This window comes from Uloborus diversus, chromosome 3, assembly GCF_026930045.1.
Source record: "Uloborus diversus isolate 005 chromosome 3, Udiv.v.3.1, whole genome shotgun sequence".
Classification (NCBI taxonomy): domain Eukaryota; kingdom Metazoa; phylum Arthropoda; class Arachnida; order Araneae; family Uloboridae; genus Uloborus; species Uloborus diversus.
Window position 1 is genome coordinate 137,516,650 of NC_072733.1, and position 22,797 is coordinate 137,539,446.

General features: G+C 31.7%; 1 protein-coding gene across 1 annotated transcript in view; it reads left to right on the forward strand.

The window, feature by feature from the left end:
* The window catches only part of LOC129218089 (major facilitator superfamily domain-containing protein 6-like), a 31,355-nt gene extending 18,847 nt beyond the window's left edge, over positions 1 to 12,508 (forward strand). The window contains exons 2-5 of the mRNA XM_054852283.1: positions 1,976 to 2,058; positions 5,394 to 6,893; positions 9,586 to 9,807; positions 11,957 to 12,508. Of these exons, the coding sequence (XP_054708258.1) occupies positions 1,992 to 2,058; positions 5,394 to 6,893; positions 9,586 to 9,807; positions 11,957 to 12,093 (1,926 nt within the window). The 5' untranslated portion in view covers positions 1,976 to 1,991 and the 3' untranslated portion in view covers positions 12,094 to 12,508. The remainder of the gene's footprint in view (positions 1 to 1,975; positions 2,059 to 5,393; positions 6,894 to 9,585; positions 9,808 to 11,956) is intronic.
* Positions 12,509 to 22,797: the final 10,289 nt, after the last annotated feature.

A 22,797-nucleotide genomic window follows, 5' to 3' on the forward strand; every position in this document is an offset into this window, starting at 1 on the left:
TGGATTTTTCGCTTTATGTTTCAGAAAACGTTATCTCATTCAGTAGAGATTTCAAATTTTATGTTCTAAGCCAAGGAAACATATAAAATAAAGTCCTTCAAGAGAACTTAAGATAACTGTTGTATCAATGACAAAATGGGTAAATTGACTTTTTTGGGAAGAAAGAGCTAAACATTTGACTCCAAAGAGATTTGGATGCCATTTGGTATGACAGAATAATGAAAAATCAGGGTAACCAACCTTGCAGAAACAGAAAATGGTAACAGTGTTTTCTAAGTATGCACATAGACTGGCAACATTTAAGAATTTCAGCGAGTTGAGGAGACACTAGCACACTAAGATTTACTACAGCAATGACCATTAGGTCCTTGCAATAACGATTTCTAGTTGACCTGCATACGATATCTGACGACATCGTTATAAAAAAAGGTTTAATTTTCACTTTTCTAATCTAAAATAGCAAAAACAAATATTTTATTTTCTAACGTGACAAAGGTTTACACAAAAGATACTTTAAAAGATGGTCTTTGTCTAATACATTGTTTTTAATTTAGCTTTCTAAAACTTTCTTCTTTCTCTGACTGTAAAAAGGCTCAACCTTCTGAAATGATTATAAATAATATTATGTATGATTATTATCCATACATATAATTCCAAATACAGCCATTCAGGGTATCTTTGAGCCGGTTCGAATAACTTTGCGACACTTTATATTTTTTAAGATATATCATATTTTAAAATACTAACGGGGAGAAATCTTATTTTAGGACCTCGCCCACAAGAATGCTTCCTTTTCTAAGTCAAATAAATTTTTAAATATAAGACGACTCAAAGTTATCCAGACTTGCTCAAAGATATTCCTACTGACTGAACATCTGTTGGCTAACATTGCTCAAACCCCACCACCAAGGAAAGGCCGCGTCTCGTATTTACAGACTCACATTACGCAAACAGCCCCAACAGCTTTTGGTTTCAAAAGAGAGCTACTTCAATGGTTTTACATCCAGAAAGCAAAATTAGGTACGTAGACTATTAGATTATGAAGTAAATCTTTGGACTGCGAAAAAAAGTATCCAGTGAAAAAATGTTTGTACAAAGTACTTTCAGGTGCTAAATGGAGGATATTTTATGTTCGAAGCATGTATATGTACATTTTATGCTCGAAGAATGACCTCAAGTTCTTCCTGAAAATAAAGGAAAGATCCCTCAAAAAAAGATCATCTGTTAATTCAGAAAAAGAAGAAGACTACGAATTGGGACATTAATTCGAGTTAAGGGCCATAATATGAAGACGGCTGAGTAAGTGATTAAATGAGGCAGTGAGAAGCAAAGAGATGTAAGTGGACATTTTCAAATTTAGAGTAAAACGTGTTTAAAGATTACATCCTAGGTAAGGCTTTCATTGAAATATTTTTCTAAATCATGCTATATAGCAGCAACTACAAGGGCTACTAGTATCATCTCTTGCCCCAAGACAGAGGAGAGTATCACCTACCATGTGTACTGGTTTTCTGCAAATTTTTAATTTTGCCACTTACATCCCATTGCTTTTCACTGCCTCAAATGGGAAAAAAATCTTAGGGGTTGAGTGAGGTCAGTCACAGTTTTTCGTACCATCATTTTATTCTAAGAATCAAAAGATTATTCATAATCCACAACATAAAGCAAATTCTTCAACACGTGCTTAAATATGTGTCATAAGTGAAATGAAAGTAAATTAAAATACATTAAAATATTTAAATGGTTCCACTCTAAACGTTGTTTGATAAAATCATTTATCGTTTTAAATTGATAAACTGCAACATGAACGTCTCGAACATCATGCATTTTTCTCTCTGGAAACATCGCTATTACTCTGACCCAAAGCAAACTTGGTCAATAGCATGCCAATATATGCTTTTTAAAATAATCACCCGCTAACATGACAGTGTGTTTAAAGACATTAAATTTGATTCTCTTTTTTTTCTAATTTTAGGTCCATAAGCTGCAAAATGAAGGCCCCAACAATAAATCGAGCGCTTTTTCCTCTGAAAATTGTATTGTTTTGCTGGTATGGAGGTAAGAAGAAAACATGTCTTTTTTATGTATTCATTGAATAAATGTCAAGAAAATTATTAATGGAAGTGATAATGTTTTTTTTTTCCACTTTTGACAAAAAATAGTTATTATTATAAAGCAATAATAAATGTTTTACAAATGTAAAATTACGTGACGCGATCTGAGATTTGTTACTGAAAATACAATGCAGTTCTTATAGTTGTACAACAACATTGTAGCTGAAGCAACAAGTGACAGTTCAGACTAAAGTGACTTTTCTCTGCCCCTTCATTTGCCTTTATTGTGCTCAAAAGAGCATCGTGATACAAAAGTTAAGTTTCAACAGTGTTTTTTTCAACAATTAAGGATTGCTTATTGTTTTCTTCGTCAGTGGATTTGAGCTCCTTCTTCAAAATCATTCTTTAAAACAGCAAACGTATGCATTTTTAAATGCTAAACTGCTCGAGAACATCTGGGAACTAAGGCTCAAGCCAGGTATCGAAAAATCAAATTTCCAAAGAACCCATCAATCCGATCTCATCCTTGTATGATTATAATTTTCGAAGATGTTTATAAAAAAAAAGTAATTAACATTCTTTAGAGAATTTGATGTTAAAACACTAACACACTTTAAATTCTGATACCTGTCAAAAGAGCGGATTTTTCTGTGCAAAATAGAATTAGCTTCTAGATTAATGAAACTGGAGTCATAACGCTTTTTAGCACACAATCTGAAGTGTTGTCTCAAGCATAAATTCTGATTTTTAATCTCATTAGCTGTCACCGTTTTTTTTCCTCTAACAATTAATACTACTATTTTAACTGATAGAGGAGGGTGGCTCAAAGCGGGTAGGTTTGCGAAGAACGCTAGAAAAATGTAGTTTTTAGATTTTAATCGCAACAATTTTGGTTTTATTTCTTAGCAGGGTTCTTGAACTTCAAAATAAAATGTGATTTTTGTAATATTTTAAACCCAATATTTATTTATTATGAAACTTAACAAACATGTGAAAACCCCGTTTGCCCTACCATTCAGCCAAAAGCAGGTTAGGTTTACTAATAGTGATTTGGTACTTTGCCAATTAAATATAAAGTTATAAATGATTAAAATAGTTGATTAGCTACCTGCCATTATTGTAACAAAATATAAAACAGTTGTAGGGGAATGTGGGGCAAAGTGGAATGGTTAAGATGACGGAGCTTTTTCAAAATGAACAAACTAGAAAATTTGTTTTGAAAATTACAGTACATAAAGAAAGAACATTGTACTTTATCATAAAACTTTCATTGAAATAGTATTTTTTGTTTTGCGCAGTAAATTTTTGCTTTAAAAAAAGTGGAAAATTCTCACTTTTTTTTCTCATGAGGCAAAATGAAAAATGAAATATTTTTGTAGTGAAATATTATGTATTCAATTATAAAAACTATTTTTGATCAAATGAATCAGTAAATAAAAGGTTAAATGAATAAATGAAATTATACTGTAAAACAATTAACGAATTATTAAGTAAATTAACTGATTAATACATGAGGACGAATAAATGAGTGAGTAGAAGAGTGAATGCACAAGAAAATATGTGAATGAGTGAATAAATATATAAATGAATTGCTAAATTAGATTTCTTAAATATTGTAATTAATAAAAAAAAATACGTAAAAGATTTAGTAAATGATGTAACAATAAAACGAAATTAACTATTACACTTTGCTCCATCCACTTTGCCCCGCATGTACTTGTCTAATTGTACAAAATATTTAAAATACAAATAAGCTTAATATTAACTAAATAAATACTGCACCGAATATTAGAAGATCTAAATTAATATTTCAACTGTCAATTACAAGAACATCATTTAATAATAGCAAAAATAATTTTCTACCTACAACAAATATTACAATATGAGTCTAAGTTTTGAAAATTGCTTGTATTATCATATTCTATAATTTTCAGAGGTAATTTTTTCTTGACTGGAATAGACTACATGTGCTACTACACATTTAAAATATCACCAGATAGGTGGCATTAAAAGCAAAGTAAATATTTTACCATTTCATTTTTCCCCGCTATTTCACTTTGCCCCATATTCCCCTACTTATCCAATTTAAAGTCAGTACATTTGTTCATAAAACATAAAGAAATAACTGAGTTAATGAATAGACTAATTAATTGCCATCCTAAAAAATAACTTTTTAAAATTATACTTTTCCTATTGAAAGAGAAAGTCTAAGTCAGCACACGAGTCAAGAAATTTTAAATAAATATATGATTAAATCCTATACCAGCTTTGCTCGACCCGCTTTGCCCAAAGGCACTTTTTTTTTCAATAATTATAACCTTAAATTAATAATTTTAAAAAACGGAACGACCATCGTAGTTTATAGGTGGATAGTGTCAGAATAAGTTAATATTACTGACAATAAAAAAAAAAAGCTGGCCTTCGACTAATCACAAGTTTTTTTTTTTTTTTTTTTTTTTTTTTTTTAAGCCTGGTTGCGTCATGCCGCTTCACTGCTGCTTCACTGGGACTGATAATAACTCGGGGGTGTTCGGGTAAACACGACATACGTATTCATCGCCGCTAACACACCATGGGGGGAGGACATACGAAGGCCTACTCGCTTTGAGCCACCCTCCCCTACTTTTTTGCCCGCGTGTTGATGCCTAATAAACTTCTAATTAATGTTTAAAAAACTATTTGTTCCTAACCATTTCTTTTAGATTAGATGTTCTTTGTAACTTTTATGATTTCTGGCATTCGTTTATAGATACTGTTTACCTTTAAACCCTAAAATACTGTAATTATGACTGTGATTGCTCTTTAAATCATATTTAACTCAGTAATTTATTTATACCAAAGATATTTAATTGAATTCATAAAAAATATGTTTTTTCATTTTCATTTTGTCTGCTTAAAAATGAACGTTTCTATAACATTACAATTTTTAAAGTGTACATTTTGTTTAATATTACAATACCCTTCTTACGGCATAAAAAAATTTATTTTTTGATGCTTGCTTCATGTATTATGGTATAATTTTAGAAGTGTTCTAATTTAGTGTTTTTATTCTTTTCTCCTCATATTCATAGAGAATAAAAAATCTCGAACTGTAACATTTGAAAACATGAGAGTTATTCTCTACAAAACATAGAAATTTGAGAAGAGAAAAATAACTGTTTAAAAATTTTTTTAGAAAGCAGTTTTTAAATCGGGCTACAATCCTTGTTAGCGAAAACTTTAATTTAAAAAATAAAAATTAAATTTCCGCTTTCTAAAAATTATTTTTTCTTTCGATTTTATTTGCAATTTTTATATTGTATTGGGGTCAATCAAAATTATATGCTTGCTTTTTTACAGCTTCTTCTTCACTTATACCCTACATGACAATACACATGAAGGAACTCGGAATAACAGTGGAAGAAACTGCTATTATCTACACGTTCCTCCCTGTCACACAGTTATTCTGCACGCCACTAGCTGGAATGATAGCTGATAAGCTGGGACGCTATAAAGACGTTTTGATGTTATCTGTTCTATCGTCAGTGGCATTTGCTACAGCAATTTTATTTGTCCCGCCGGCTCCGGATCCAAGAGTAGAGCATCCAGATATAGATCTACATTGTTCACCTGTAGTTTTACCACATGTAGTGGTAGAAAAATGCTGGGGAGGACCGTGCAATGTGTTTTATACAAATCAAAGTAATCCTATGAGGTTAGAAGGATGTAGTGTTTATTGTCCAGGACTAATCAATAAAGAATTTTCAGCAGCAGATGAGCTATGTAACAAAAATGACAGCCATTGTTTCATAGGTAATGATCTCAGGTATCCATTAATCGAAAGCAATTTTACTTTACGATTGAATTTGCGCAACCCTTACCCAGAAAGAAATACCTGCCTGTATCCTGTGGACGGAGTAACTCCAGTTCTTCCTGACTATACATACTCAGAAGAAAATATACTTCAGAGCATCTGTCCGGTTGTTGTCAATAAAGCTGGAAGCAACTGTACAATCAAATGCTCCTTTCTTCAACTACCTGATGATGAAAACGGGACCTTCCCTCACATCAACAGATGCGTCCGCACAACAGGAAATCGTGTGCTAACATTCTGGCTATATTTTATCCTCAGAATTTTATTCAATATTTTTGCATCGATTTGTCTTACTCTATTGGATGCTACTGCTTTAGCAATGGTTGAAGCACATGGAGGGCAATACGGTAGACAAAGATTCTGGGCTATTCTTGCACAAGCTATTTTTTCTCCAGTGACAGGATTTTTAGTCGATTTGCTCAGTGAACATAAAGGATATATGGATTATTCTCCTGCATTTCATTTTTATAATGTACTGGCTGTTTGTACTGCCATTGCGGTGTGGTGTATGAGTGTTGATGTGCCGCCTCCAGCAGAGAATGTAATTAAAAATTTTCGAAAGCTGCTGAAGGTTCCACCTGTAATTGCGCTGATGGTAGTGGTGTTTTGGCTAGGCGCAATGTGGGGTTTTGTAGAATCTTTTCTCTTTTGGTACCTTCTAGACCTGGGAAGCCCGAACTTTCTTCTAGGACTTACTCTAACGACGGGTGCTGTTGTTGGCCTACCATTTTTGTATGAGTCTGATTGGTTCGTCAGAAAAGCAGGACAAGTTAACCTCCTATTGCTTGCTTTGTTGTTTTATTTCATCAGATTCTTTGGCTACTCCTACATACACAATCCTTGGTGGTGTATTCCTTTTGAAGCGATGGAAGCCTTTACTTACCACCTCATGTGGGTAGCTGCTGCAACATATGGAGCCGAACTTGCACCACAAGGACTCCTGGCGACTATCCAAGGCTGTGTCGGAGGCTTACATTATGGTGTTGGTAAGTATTTAAATACTATCTTGGAATTACGCTGTTTATTATGTCTAACTTTTCATCCATTTAATTCATTTTAACTCAAACATTTCGGGAAACTCTGTTGCTAAGGAATATATGACAGTGATTAAGGAATTCTCTAATATGTTAAGGATTCGGTAAATATCCTCAACAGTTAAATAATAATTAAAACTACCCAAATTGAACTGAACCTACCATTGTTTGCAAGTCCTAAGTTAAATTGTTATCGATACATTAGTTTTACTAAGCTGCAGAAAAATAATTGATAATGTACTAATAGATAAGACTATTCCAAAATAGCAGTCACAAGTGCATAACATTGAATTGAATTTTTTATGCACAAAAAGTTTTTTTTTTTCTAGTTTTAGACTTAATGAAAATTCTAGTGCATTGTTCTTAATGATATTAATGCTAGCATCTTTTTTTTACAGCAGTTTCAAACAAAGCGTCAAGGCTGATTAGATAAACAATCTTTGTCATTTTCAAAACATTGTAATTACGCTATCAACACCATACTTGACTTAGGATCACTGGAATTCGAATAACACACGAGCAAAGTTTTGTTAATTTGGTCATTAAAATATTACGGTAAAGTGAGTTTGAATAAATCATATGCACAACGTATATGATGCCGTACTTAATTCCTGCGGAATAACAGTAGCGAATTTGAACAGAAAATGTTTCAATAAAATTATTATGCATTGACTTAAGGATTCTTCATTACTTGGTTTGTAAATTAAAAATTCGGTAAAATGAAACTGCAATGCACACATGTTTTGTATTTTGCTTTTAATATTATATCACCAAGAGGCTTGCGAAACATCGTTTCTCTTTGTTTAGCTTACACATAGAGAGAGAGAGGGATAGATAGATAGATAGATATGGATGGATGGATAAATAGATAGATGCAAAGATAGATAGATAGATAGATAGCTACATAGATAGATACATAGATAGATACATAGATACAGAGATACATAGATAGATAGATTGATATCAACTTTTTGTGTATTTGTACCAGCAAGGAGAATTTTCCCTTGTATTAGCTGGCTGTTATTTTTTACTATTTGCTATTTTTTTCCGTATGATTACTGTACTGAACAAATTTACCACTGATCATTTATGTGGTTACATATTCATATCTCACCAGATACGCTTCCAGCTCTCAAAAACAATCTAATTTTTTTTTGGAACTTAGTACATGCTAATTCTACTTTTCAACTTTTTCGCGAAAATCTAATTTTCGCATTCACATATGAAACTTTACAAACTGTTTGCATTGATAAAAATGATAGTAAGAGTAGATGGAAAAAATGATATCAAGGGACACAGAATATAGCTTGTACAAATTTTGTATTTTGATCTTTTTTACTAGTGCTTCGTAAGTAAAATTTCATGAAGTACTATAACTATTTTCCTACCAAATTATCATTCAACACCTTGAGTGACGTAATTCTTTCACATTGAAGAAACCTTACAAAACATTTTCGAAATGCATCAATTATAGCTATACGCAATGTGGATAAAGTTGATACACAAAAGAATAAAGTTTTATACTGAAGTAATAAACAACGAAATGAGAGGTTAAGAGTTTTATAGAAAACTTACAAAAGACTTAAAATTTTAATCCGAGTTAGTTGATAAACGTAAATCTGATTTGCAGTTAAAACTGTCATATAAACATGGCTATTTTTTCCAAAATACACCAAGTCTTGCAAAACTACAATATCCATAGATTGCCTTCGTGGCTGGAAAGGCAGTAACTGAGCTGAAGGCGAAACACCTAAAGAAAAGTAGAGCACACCTCTACACTAGTAGATAAAGAAACTTTCAACAACAATGAGAAATCTGCATTGAAGAAACGAACGGCAATTCAAGAAACTTTTCGCATGTAAGCAGGGTGCGGCATATCAACCTTCCGCATTTAAAGAAAGCCCTGTGTGAGTTGTGGAGGGATACGGCGTTGGAAGGGGTATCGATGGGTAGTGGTATTCGTGTCATTTAGTGGTATCAATGGATGGTGCGGTGAATATCATCATGTGTTGTGATACAGTATATCCACAATGGCGATTATTTGATTACTACTCAGCAAGAAATTCACTTACGGTTCCAATTTGACCGACATGATCATGTTCCATATGGAAAAAAGTCATGTTTGGGTATCAAACTTTGAAACACAGGTATTGCAGTACTGCAATAAAAACAAAAACGCCGGACTTATCTCAGACCTTTACAACGCTGAAAAAATGTGGCACGTGTGAAAGCGTTCATCCAGGAGTCTCCAAAGTTCTAAGCTCATAAACATGCAGCAGTCCAGCGCTTTCCTAATATGAATGTAAGAAAATATACAGTGATCTCTCCAACGTGAATAGTTTTTCTAGTCGAGTTGGATCACCTCGGCCAAGTTAGAACCAAATACGAAATTCTTGCTGAGTATTAATCAAAAAAATCACCACTGTGAGTATACTCCTCCATGGCGACCGCTCAGAAGGTTGATATGCCGCACTTATTTTTCGCAACAAAAAAAGCGGCGGAAATCTGAAATATCCTGAGAAATAAACTGAGGCGTATCTGAGTGTAATGTAACATCATATATTGAAGTTTTTATTTTAACTATGTTCGTTTTGAATACCTTAATTCTTTAAAATTTAAATTTTTTTTTATTTTTTCTTAATAGGTCGTGGCTCTGGAAGTTTTGCTGGTGGCACTCTTATGAGCCATTTTGGTGCCAGGTTAGCATTCAGAGTCATGGGGATTGCTGCTGGCGTCATGCTCTTCGTTTATGGTTTAGTCTACTATGGATGGTTAAGAAAAAGAGGAGACAGAGACAAGAGAAAACCCGTCTCGCACGAAGTAGAACTAAGCAGTGGAAACATCGTCTCTAACAACGCTGCAGAAGGTAATTCCTTAAATTTCTCCATGCACATTGAATGGATTTAGTTATGAATTCAATGTTATTTTTATCAATATATTCCTATTTAAACATTATAGCTCTCAGAGTTTCAATCAAAATGGGAATCATAAATGATAAAAAAATACATGATGTAGTATTTTTAATTTATCACAAAATAATTTCTTGTACTTCAATTAAGTTTCTCATTAAGCTATAACATAAACGAATACATACGAATGATAGCTCTGCAAAGTATCAACTGAAAACGGACAAAAACATTTATTTCGTACCAAAGTATTTGTTTTTAAGACAGAACTAGCATTTGCGAAAATGACTAATTTTATTCCAAAGCATATTGAAGCCATGCGATGGGCATGTTTCCAGTTTTTTGGTGCAGCATATTTCAAATAGTCTTGAGCTTTATTTTGTTATGTTAATAATGGTTATACAGGTAATAACAAGTTTTCTATGATTTACTTCAATTGAACGTGAACTAATTCGCGAGTAATTTTCACTTTATCTGTGCTTATGATTTCTTTCGGAGAAAGTTTAACTCCTAAATTACCATGATTTCTTCATCATTTCTGTCTCATTTTCCAAAACTACAAACACACAGATTGATTACTTTAGCTTTTATGATACTTAAAAAGTTCGACTTACACCATATAAACTAAAACCTGAACTAAAACATAAGAAATATGTTGTTTGCAGAAAATTTTCCCCGAAAAATCTGCATTAGAACAAATTAACACTCTTCACATAACTAATACTGAAAAATCTAATATTTTGATTAAAAACTTATTTTAAATTTTATACTTATTGAAATTTTATACTTAGAGGGATTAAAGAAGCTAGCTCTATAAAAAATACTTGCTCTATAAAAAAATAAGGAGATAAAGTAACTTCGCACTAAAACTCAACTGATAAAATAAAACAAAAAAAAATATTTGTACCAGAAACTAACTAGCTTTACATGCACAGAAGACCGCAAACAAAGCACTTTTGCCTCATGGCAAACACAGAAAAGATTTACATCCCAAAGAGAAGAAAGTAATGTCCTGGTTACCAGTGAAAAACGAACTCACGACCTTCGCCATACGAAACGAAGCTTCTACCACAGAGCCAAGGAGACCCCGATAACTACCAAATACGAATGCCAATTCCAAGCATGAAAACATCTGTACAAACTGAATTATGTAGTGAAATGAAAGAAGAAAATTTTGAAGTTCTTGCTCTAAATAAGTTTTAATGAAATGCATAATTTTTGTGTTGCAACATTAATTGTTAAACTCTTTTATATGAAGCTCAAAATTAAAAAGTTCAAGTTCAGTTACTATTAGGGGTGTTCAAACGAAAAGGTACCAAACTTCACAACAACATAACCGTTAACATATTTGTGAATGTCACTATGAGAGAACGTAGCGAGACAGGGATGTGATTGGAGTACCCATCGTGGATTGGAGCATGCGCGAACGCTCGCATGCGCAGGAGAGATCAGAAGTTTTTAGAAAGAGCGCCGCGCCGTCCGATTGACCGTCTTTTTCGACGCACGAGGTCAGCTACTTGTTGAATTCCTTGAACACAGAAAAATCATTAATTCCGCTGTGAGACACTATGAATCCTACGCAGGTTCATCAAGGACAAAAGATCAGGGCTGCTGACGAAAAATGATTTTGCTCCGTGGTGACGCGCCAAAAACTCTTTCTTCCGATTGTTTTGTATTTTGCTAGAAAACATTCAGCTGAGATTATGAAAACTAACAAACCTTCAAGTTGGAAATTTCAAACTCGAACTATTACTGTGCATAAGTAATCAATTTAAGTAAGCAAAGCTCAAAACGTCAAAAAACAAGAGTAAATATACTGCAGCGAAACTGTTTTAAGAATACAATGGTGTCTACTGTAGCCTTAAAATTGCTGTAATATGTTTTCTGTAGTTTTGTAACACTTAATACTTACTTTAATTTTTCATTTTATTCATTTTTCGGATGAAACACTTTTGATAATTTTCAGACAACAAGCTATAATGAGTTCTTGTTTTCAGGTTTTAGTATGATTATCGCTTGTATAAAAATTAATCCTTGAGTAGTTGCAGTTTCGAATGTAAATTTATTTCAGTTATTTTTTCTAATTATTTTCATTTTTGTTTATTTTAGTCATAACCTACACCAATGGCGCTACTTCCAACCAAGACCAAAGCCGTTTGGAGATACAAGTAAATAGCAAGCACATGTCATCTGATGGTGAAATTCACCGTCCAGAAAGCAATGAAAACGAAGATCAACATGAATGAGCATGCATAATGAATATGATGTTTCATCATCAACAAGAGCTCATAAACTATGAGAAAGTTTCATTGGGTTAAAAAAACATTCATAATTGAAGTTTAGCAGTGTTCTCCATCATGAACGTTCTATCATCTCAGACACAAAACAGGCATCAAAATTAAGAAATATTTTCTCGATACTCTGATGAGTGTTGTAGATAATAGTAACTTCAGGGGCAAAATACCAACTCGATATGAATCCAATGATATTATATTCATACACATTGATGGAGAAAAATCAATTTTTCACTCACGAAGTTAGAAACTATAGCTGAACATTTTAGCATAACTATGTATAGATATTCATTTTATTAGATTTTTACAATAATGAAAAACGTTTGTATTTAATTAAAATATGTCTTTAAATCTTATGTAAACTAAATATTGTATGTTTCTTTTATTTGTCTGATATTGTGTCCGCAGAAATCTTTCAGTTGAAATTTAAGCTTTTCAAGAAAAATAAGAACTCTTTTCATTGCTGACAAAGGCTGTGCAAAGTATAAATGCTGAAATAAAAATATTGCTTTGCAGTTACATACCACAAATGATTTAATTAGAGAAGACTGAAAAAACTCCTGAACCTAATCATAATCTAAAAAAAGCTTTTGGCTTTTAATTAAATGTTCCATCAGCCAACACACAAGCATAGTTTGTCTGAAGTAATGTCTCTAAGTCGATTCGAAAACATTTATTGATTCGGCCGTTCTAATGCTATTAATAAATTACTTTTAAATTAAAAAAAAAACGCCTTCAAAAAACACCTAGGAACTAAAAAGCAAAAAATAACCGATTACACTTACATACTATTTCCTACCTAAACCTAGAAATGAAATTTATTTTACAATTCTAGTACAAAAATCAACTAAACTACTTAAACATCCAATTATAAAATAAACACTTATTTTAATTATTATACGAAGAATTATTTTAAATACCTAACTAATTATATACGATCTCTTAATTTTTAAAAACCTTTTGAAGTCGGGGCCTCCTATAAACTTCTACCTAACGTAACTGAGTAGATTTATTTTTAAAGACTAATTTCGTGTTTAGATAAATTAGTGTTTAATTCAGGATTCAGTGGGTTGTCAGTTACGTTAAGAAGTAATTATAAGAGGCCCAGACTTCAAAAGATTATTAAAAACTAAGCGATCGTATATAATTTGTTAGATATTTAAAATAATTCATCTTATAATTATTAAAATAAGCGTTTATTTTTTAATTGGGTCTTTAAGTAGTTTAGTTGATTTTTGTGCTGGAATTGTAAAATAAATTTCATTTCTGGGTTTGGGTAGGAAATAGTATGTAAGTGAAATCGGTTATTTTTTGCTTTTTAGTTCCTATGTGTTTTTTGTAGGCGGTTTTTTTTATTTAAAAGTAATTTTTTTTTTTGCTTTTTAGTGGTGTAAATATAAAATAAGTTCGTAGGATAGAGTTTGTGCTACATGACGTCGAGGCCTTTCTTATGTGCATCTCGAGTAAGCAAGCGTCAAGCACACGAGTCTGAAAACAACTAAGATGAGCACGATAGAGAAAGAAATAGACCCATTTACTGTGAGACTTCCGACGACTGTGAAGAAAGGCTTTTTCAAATACGCAACTATGTACAAAAATGTTTTATCTTCTTCATTAGTTGGACTTAATCAAAGTTTGCTTTCCGAAAGCAAATGAACGAGTCACTAAAAAAACAACAGAAATCACTTTAAGTTTAAAATTGTAAAATGTAAGTTTTAAAATTGTAACATTGTAAATTGTAAATTATATTTCACAACAATACGTATCACACAACCCTCTATAAAGCTGTCATAGATTTAGGAAAAGTGATTTTTGAGAAAGGACGAGTATACGTAGCTCTCAGCAGAGTCAAGGCTTGAAGTAATAGCTCGATCTGATTTAAAACCATTTAAACTTTTAACTGAACCTCACGATGAACAAGCATTAGCAGAAATGCAACAATTGCTACATCTCATTTCTGATGAAAAGTAGACTGGATTTGGTATTTAGTTAGAAGCATTTAAATGTTTACGGTTTCCCAAACTACAAATAAACTGCAAATAGCATGTCGTAAAATTGTAAATTATAAATTGTAACATTGTTAATTGTAAAATTATAATTTAGGTTTCACATCAATACGTGTCATGTAACTCGTGATAAAAGTCGCATGGTTCTTAAAATGCCCCCATTATAGATGAAGGTAAAAAATTCCACTAGAATGAATTTTATATTTGGTTCAGAGAATGCTTGATTCAAAATTTTCATTATGATTACTCTTAATAATAATGTTTTTTAGTACTTTCTTTCACTATGGGTAAAGAAAACACACCTTTGTTTTATGGCATTTTCTTTTAACAATGGGTTTTATATTTAATCGTTTGTGAGGGAAATTACATGAAATTTATTGTTTTTTACCCATAACTTTTCTTTAAAGAACAAATAGGGTAAATCAAAGATTTGGAACCTTAGAGTAAAATTAGACCACCTCCTATCCACTAAACAAAACAAATCATAAAAACCGATTCACTAATTGAGACGATATACAAAATTAAGTACAAATCGCTTTAAATTTGAGTATGATATTTGAAGAGTTCCTTCAATTTCATCAAACCGGAACTTGATTACTATTAGACCGCCTGGGAAGTATACCGTTTCAAACAACAACAACAAAAAAAATCTTTCCGGTACAGGCTGGGGCGTGCAGAGAAATTTTTAGGCCCCGTCACAAATCACTTTCCCGGGCCTCTCTCCATATTGTTTACCCTTATAGTTCACCCCTAGTTTTAAAAATATTTGGCCCCTTTATTCTCAGGCCCGGGTCAACAGATGTTCTTTCTCCCCCCCCCCCCTATGTGCCCGCCCCTGGGTACAGGTGTCTCCAGTATTTATGTTACATTTTACAAAGAAAAACAAATCCGACGTGTTCAAAACCTCCTCCTTTTTTAAAACCTGCTAATTAGTATAACCCTAATTTCAAATTAAACTGGTGGCATTGTGAAATAGTAAATACTTTTCAAACTTGAGAAATCAGACACCAGTTACAACATATTACTAAAGAATATAAATAAAATCATCGAGCGAGGGGTGTTCCGTATTAAATTTTCCTTGGATTGAACACTAAATATGTTTAAAAACTGAAATGTAAAAAAAAAAAAAAAAAACATTTTAGTTTAAAATAATATTAAGGTAATTGATTCAGCTATTAAAGTAGCAAAATATATTTAATTTACTGTTCTGCTAGATAGTAAAACATTAGTAACAACTATAAGTAAAACTTAACAGGCGGCGAAAATTAATCATCCATATGCCGCGAGAATTCTTTTTCAAGACGAAGGTAAAACCTTTGCTGTGAAAATACACCGGTCAAGGAAACACCACGTGAACTGTGACGTAAGCTAGATTACATATCCACATAGTGTAAAATTCAAAGTTTCTTGGATTTCTCCGGGACCCCTTATCAGATCCAGACCAAATTACCATGGGACTATCTGGGAAGTATACCCTTTCAAACAAAAAAAGAATTTTCAAATCGGTCCAGTAGTCGTTGAATAATACGAAAACATACATAAGAAACCGCAATACGAAATCATAACCTCCTTTTTTGAAGTCGGTTAAAAAGTTATCAAATACAATGTAGGTGTACTAAAGATGATTCATTCTATTTCAAAACTTAATACATCCAAAAGTACTTACAAAATGAGGAATATCGGAACATAACCACAAACTCATCAATATCTGGAAGTGTGTTAACCACTTTGTAATGCGAGTGCAGTATTTTTTAAATGGTTACAAAGTAACAAAATAGTTTTTTTTTTTTTTTTTGGCATGTTACAATAGACGTGATGTTTATCTCGTCTTGCAGTACTTTATGGGCACATTAATTACATTTTTTATGTACGCCACTGCCAAACGCATTAGAGGAACTCAATGATAGCTTCCATGCAGCAGTACCATCACCAGAAAGACACTAAAAAATGTGTGGGGCGAGTTACTCTACGTAACGGTCATCACTGCCTTGAGTTCTTCTAACACTTTTGGTAGTGGAGGGGGGTTACGAAAAAAAGGTCAATAATAGGCTTCCCAAAGCCCTCCAAGAACAGATGAATGCCTTGCACATTGTAGCACGAAAAAAAATCCCTGTTTTTGTTATCTCATCTTGTCTTTGTTATACATTTTGAAAACGAAAGCATAAAGCAAAGACTACCAACTCTTCAAGCACTAAATATTAAAATATGATTATGTTGAAACATTTACATAACTGTATTTTATTTATTCACTTTTAGAAACTTATTTAAATTCATTATAAATAACGTGACCTACAGTGTTTAATTCATATCTAACCATATTTTAAACAATGAATTTATTAACATCAAAGCAGTATAGTTGCAAAAACTTAAGTATTAGTTGGAATTATATTGCAGCTATGATTTTCTGTGAATTTAAAACGTATGACAGACATTTTTAACATCAAAGCAGTATAGTTGCAAAAACTTAAGTATTAGTTGGAATTATATTGCAGCTATGATTTTCTGTAAATTTAGAACATATGATAGACATTTTTAATTTTGTAATTGTGTATGAAACCCTGAATTGTATAAAATAGACTTACTGAATGTAGCAACGATACAAAATTGCCAAATTAAGATTCATTACTAGACAGAGAGTGAAAATAGCATTTAATAATAATTTCATGAAAAGCTGTTTCACCAACAAATTTTAAATGTGAAAGAATAACAGTAATTTATAGTTGAGTTTATTTTTTAAAAACTTTAAAATTGCATTTGAATCCTTTTTATCGGCATAAGAAAATAAGCTTATGAAAAGGTAAAAATATTCATTAAGCACCACTTAAATTCAGATAAAACTTTCGAGTGGTTTTTTTTTTTTTCTTCTTTTTTTTCATAGTTAAAACTTCATTCATATTCGCACAAAAATGAAAAGAAATACCAATTAAATTTGCGTGATTTGAATTTTAAAAAATTACATTTTCACCTACAGTTAGCTTTATATAAAAAATGGTTTTTTTATTTGTGCACAAGAAATAAAATAATTGAGCTTTTTGAAATTCTTCTTTCTGTAATTAAATCTGAGCTGTGCTTTTTCTTTAGGAGCAGAGAGAGGGAGGGGTTCAAAGCAGAAATATTTCAGGATTCACCTTTTTCATCTGCACAACTGCAAAGAAAAACGCATCGAAAGATATAATGAGGCTTGAATGGGAAAAGGAGAAATAACTCTGATAAAATACGAAAACTGACAAACGGAGAAAATTAAATATTCGAAGAAAAGGAATGCGAAAGTAAAAAGCGAGGAACGTTAAGAGAGAAAAATGCATGGTGAATGAATGGCTGGTATTATAAAACTACTCGAAGGGGGAGTGGGTAGCTCGAATTTTCTTTTTAAATCTTCTATCGAACTTTTTACTTCCGCAATGAAAATCATAAACATTTTTATTCTAAGCTTGAACCTCTTAAATAGAATTCAGTTGAGCAAAATTTATTCAGAGCTTAAAGAAAAGTTAAAGCAAAAGAAAAAATATTCGTAAAAATGTTTCACTCCTAACAAGTATTCGTTTAAAAAAAAAAGCGTTAAATATTTTTATCCTTTCATTTTAACGAAGAAATTAAGATAAAATTCCAAACTCGAAACGAAAACTTCACAGAAGATAAAAACTATTTTAAATTTTTAGCAGAACTTCCGTTTTCAACGAAAATTTTCGTTCAAAAGGCAGTTAAATACTTCCGTAGAAGAAAAAAAAAGGCTGAGGGTTTTACACGTATTTATGCATTATGAAAATCATTAGCAGTTTTTACGCTTGGTTTCCTTAGGTACAATTGACTAAAACGTCGTCGAATGCTAAATATTAAAAAAATAATAATTAAACAAACATAAACTTATCTTGAAAGAAATATTTCCATAAATGTTTTATTTTCAAAATGGAGAAACATTTAAATGAATATTTATCGGATACTTTAAAAGCAATTCCGGACTCTTTAATGAGTCAAAAAGGATAGTCGTCGGAGTTAAACCAAATGCACACAATTTATGGCAGATGAAACGGCCATCTATTTTTACCAGAATTTAATCCTTGAAAAAGAATATTTTGTTTTTTTGTTTTTTTTAATACTTAATTAATTTAAGAGCTTTTTCTGCAAAAGTATCAATTTTTCGCATAAACACTTTGGAAAAGAAATATTTTGGCAGACGAAAAAGTTCCAAAAAAAAGCTTAAGTAAAACAAATGTATTATTTACAAAAAATATTCCGATTATGGCGCAATTAGAAATGTCTTATCATTTGACAGCATATTACAACCTGCTTTACTACTCACTGTAATATTTTTCGCAGCTACATTTTATGTCTCTGAATAAAGGGTTAAACAAGTCCTCAAAGTTCTAAAATAAACGAATTAATGAAATTAAAATAAACATAATAAAATAAACCTTTATCGAACTTTAGGCATTGAAAGTATTGTGCAAATAATTATATTTTTCAGACTATTCGCTTAAACGAAAAAAATGTTCCACTAACATATTTTCGAACATATAACTTAACACTAACAAATTTATAACATATTCCAGTTTTGGTCACAATCAATCAATTAGTTATGAAAAAATAGATCAATAATGCTCTAAATCATGAAATATTGATCTCTAAAAGTGTTAGAGTGTATTTGTGTTGGTCATAATAAATGAAGAATAAAAATTACAAAACAACTACTTATGTGTGGTTAACTGTCCCCTTTTTAAATCTGTAAATGAATTTTAATCCCATGAAAGTACTAATCCTGATGTTGATATCAATAAATGTAGGTAATTTTTTGATAATCAGTCTATTTTAGTCAGTTTTGTGTCATATATGTTGTAAATAAAAAATTGAAACAGTAGCATTGAGACACAGAATGTTGAAAGTTTTTTTTTTTTTATTTTTTTTTTTAATAATGGTGACAATTTAGGGAAAAATCTATATCACAAGAAAACGGGGCGTTTTTAAATACTTTTACCTGAATTGGAGTAAAATTAGTGCTCGGTAGTAACGTTAATCAACCTATGTCTTCTACTATAGTATTTTAGAAACATATATACATTTTTTTTATCTTTCAAGTGAAATTTGAAATCTGGTTTTCGTTTTGTTGATAGTTTTTATAGAAAATGTATTTTTTTAAAAAGTGTCTTCAATTGTTTACATTTCTCCCAGGGTATACTTGTGATCAAGCTTGGGGTACATAGGAACATAATTTAAAATGCAGGCCAAGCATCATATTTCAACGTAAAACTCTTTAATACGAAACATATACGTATAAAACAATTACATTTAAGAATTTAACATATATGGTGTCAGTTTAAACTGTACAATAATTGCGTATTAAGAAAACCTTTTGTCATAAATATAAAAATCTGCACACTGTCAAATTCTGGAGTCTCAACGCCTATTCTGATCACCTAACGCGCAGGGTAAAAACTTATAAGACTACATATGAGGCAGTGAGAAGCAAAGGGATGCAAGTGGCAAACTTAAAAATTTGGAGATAACCAGTACAAATGGTAGATGAATCCCTCCTCTATCTTGGGGCAAGATATAGTACTAGTAGCTCTGGTAGGTTCCGGTATACAGCTTGATTTAGAAAAAAATTTCAATGAAAGCCTACTTAGGATCTGATCTTTAAACGCGTTTTACTCAAAACTTCAAAATGTCCACTTGCATCCCTTTGTTTCTCACTGCCTCACATAGTACAATGAATATTTTATAATGTAAAGATTATTCTCATTATATGTTGCTTTAAAACTTTAAACAGAGTCTCTTAATAAATTTTAAATAAATTAATATTCAATAATTATAACAATTAACTATAAATTTTAACACTGATTACAGAAAAAAAATAATTACAAATAGTTACACAATTTTAACACTTATACTATCCTACACTAATATATTTACGGAGACGATATAGGAGCAGTTCACATGTGTTTCTAGATGTTGTATTCACAAGTGCCCCACTATATATCTTGGGACTAATTTTCAAAAATGATGAATTCTTCATTTAAAAACAAAATTTAAACAATGTGATAAATTTACTTGAATGTTTATATAATGGTTTGCAATAATGAAGTTTCACTTATTCGATAGTTTAAAATATGATTTCACGTGAAGGAGACAATGATAAAATTATACACACCAACACCTCCAAAAACAAAGTAGTTTTCACCACAGAAACATACTTAAAACGGCTCATTGCTCTGAAAGTTTGGCCAAAAGGTAGGACTCGTACAACCATATTTGAGAATTTTTCAATATATTTTGCTTGAAGTTACCTTAGTAAAACATAACATGTTCACATGTGCCCATCTTTTCCACAGAAAAAAAAATATATATATACACAGTGCTGTAGTCGAAGGTAACGCCGTATCCCAGAATATGTGCTTATTATTGTAAGAATACTGCGAATTTAATTTAAATTGGTTTCAAACCACCTATTTGAAAGAAAAGTCTGATTTTTGAATGGGAGATGGCACAAGTATTGGGATATCTAAACTGATCTTTCTTTGTCCAAACAAAATTTCGTTAACCATAACACCTACCCTTTAAAACGTTCTTCCAACTTCTAACTATAGCACCATATATGAATATAAATAAATAAATAAATAAATAAATAAATATATGCATCTTTTAGTTGAAGTGTATAGCTTCACTTTTCTATTCTGATTAATCGGACAGAAAATTTTAGGCTCATTTGAACTGTCACACGATTCAGCTTATTTCTGTTAGACTTCACTTGACGAAGAAAAAATAAATAGCAGACACGTAAGTTATAGGCTGTCTTCTCATGTTACCCTCTGTTTATACTTCAGTTGATGTAAGCAGGAGGTAATGAACACCGTTGGGGCTAACGATTGATTCAACTGGTTTGATGTGCGATCACACATGTAGGTTCTTCTCTACCACGGCACTTGCTACGAACCTCGACATTAAGGGCCACGCCGGCATTCAATGCAAGTTCTGTGCAATTTTTCAGAAAGTTTAATGTTGAGGTGATCTCTTGAAACTTCACAACGTGCTCTGTAGAGACATGAATTACAGTGCTATGCAGCCGATTTGGGGTTAAAAAAAAAATAAGCACTCGCGCGTCATGCATGCAAATGCAGCTGGTTAGAAATGTAGATTAGGGTTGTTTGGGGACAGAATTTCAACGTGTTAATATTAGATTCTTCATTTTCTCGCGAATTGTTGAACAAAGACATGAAATTTTGCGCATTTGTAAATGAGGCAAAAATCATTAGAAATTTAATTTGGTAAACTCTGTGGAGTGCACCGAAAATATAATGTTGGGGTTACTTACACCCCCACCTAATCACTCATATTTTTAAAAAAAATTCACCAGTTAAGGATGAATCGATCCCCAAACTACTGAATCGGTACTACTTTACAAATAAAGTCCATCCGAGGACTTCGGGATGTACAACGTCACAACAATTTTCAAACTTTAAAAAATTTTTTGTACATTCTTAGAACAAAACACAAGAAGAAAATCACATTTATAGAAAGGTGGTAAAATTGATAGTGAAAGAAAACATATTTTATTTTACCTCAACGTGTTTCCTTTTACCCCCAGATACTAGGGGATAAATGGAAACATCCCATTTATTTCCCCATGAGGTTAATGTCGGTAGATAATCACACTATACACAATCAATTTAGAAGCTTAAAAAGCTCTGCACCAAGAATGCTAAATCTGTGGCTCGAAGGTCGCATGGGATCTAATTGTATGGGATCACTCGCTAAGTGCAATCTGCAATCCTTTAAATGGAAAATCATTTTAAAATTTTAATTATGCGCTGAATTTATGCAAAATACACAGAAAAGTGTAATTTATATCAAAACTTAAACTTCCAAAAAATAAGGATGATAAACTTTTCCTTTATCACAGAGTACAACATTTATGTGATAAATGGAGATACCTAAACTGCACGTCAAAAACAACTGGGAAGTTCAAAATCATAAATGAATGTTTCAGTAACCTTTCAGATGACAAGTAAAACTGTTGAAACAAGTTAATTCGCATTTGCAGACCTGCTGGAGAGGAAATTACAGTGTGAAATCACTAAGCTTCAAAAAACCAGCTTTTTTCAGTGTCATCTTCAAACAATAATGACGCCCGCACAGTTTAAAAAACCGCTAAAATTTCAGATTATCTTCTGTATGTTACCTAGTCCTCACACTATAACAGTCACTCACAAATTACCACAAGTGTGGTAATAGAGTTTGTTTCCTTTTTTCCCTTGCTTACTTTTACCCAAAATGACCCTAAAATACCTTTGGATGGAATCTTAGCAGATTAGTTTACTTCGATAAATTTAATGCAGTAAAATAACACCAAGTTTCATAAAAAATAAATAAAAATATAATTAAATAAAAGAATAAAAATTCACCGAAACTATTTAAAAAATTAAATAATTATTTCATTTCTTAAGCCAAAGATTGACTCTGACACAAGTTATTTTTAATTTACATTTATGAAAAGCTGATATACCAGCTTACAAGAAATTTGCGGTTAATTTAAACATCATTGTTACTGCCAAAAGGTTATTATGCTTACTTTTACTACCCAATTATACTTATTTTGAGTAAAATATTTATGTCGCATTCAGTTAAAGTTATTTATTCGTGTGGCAAATAAACAATT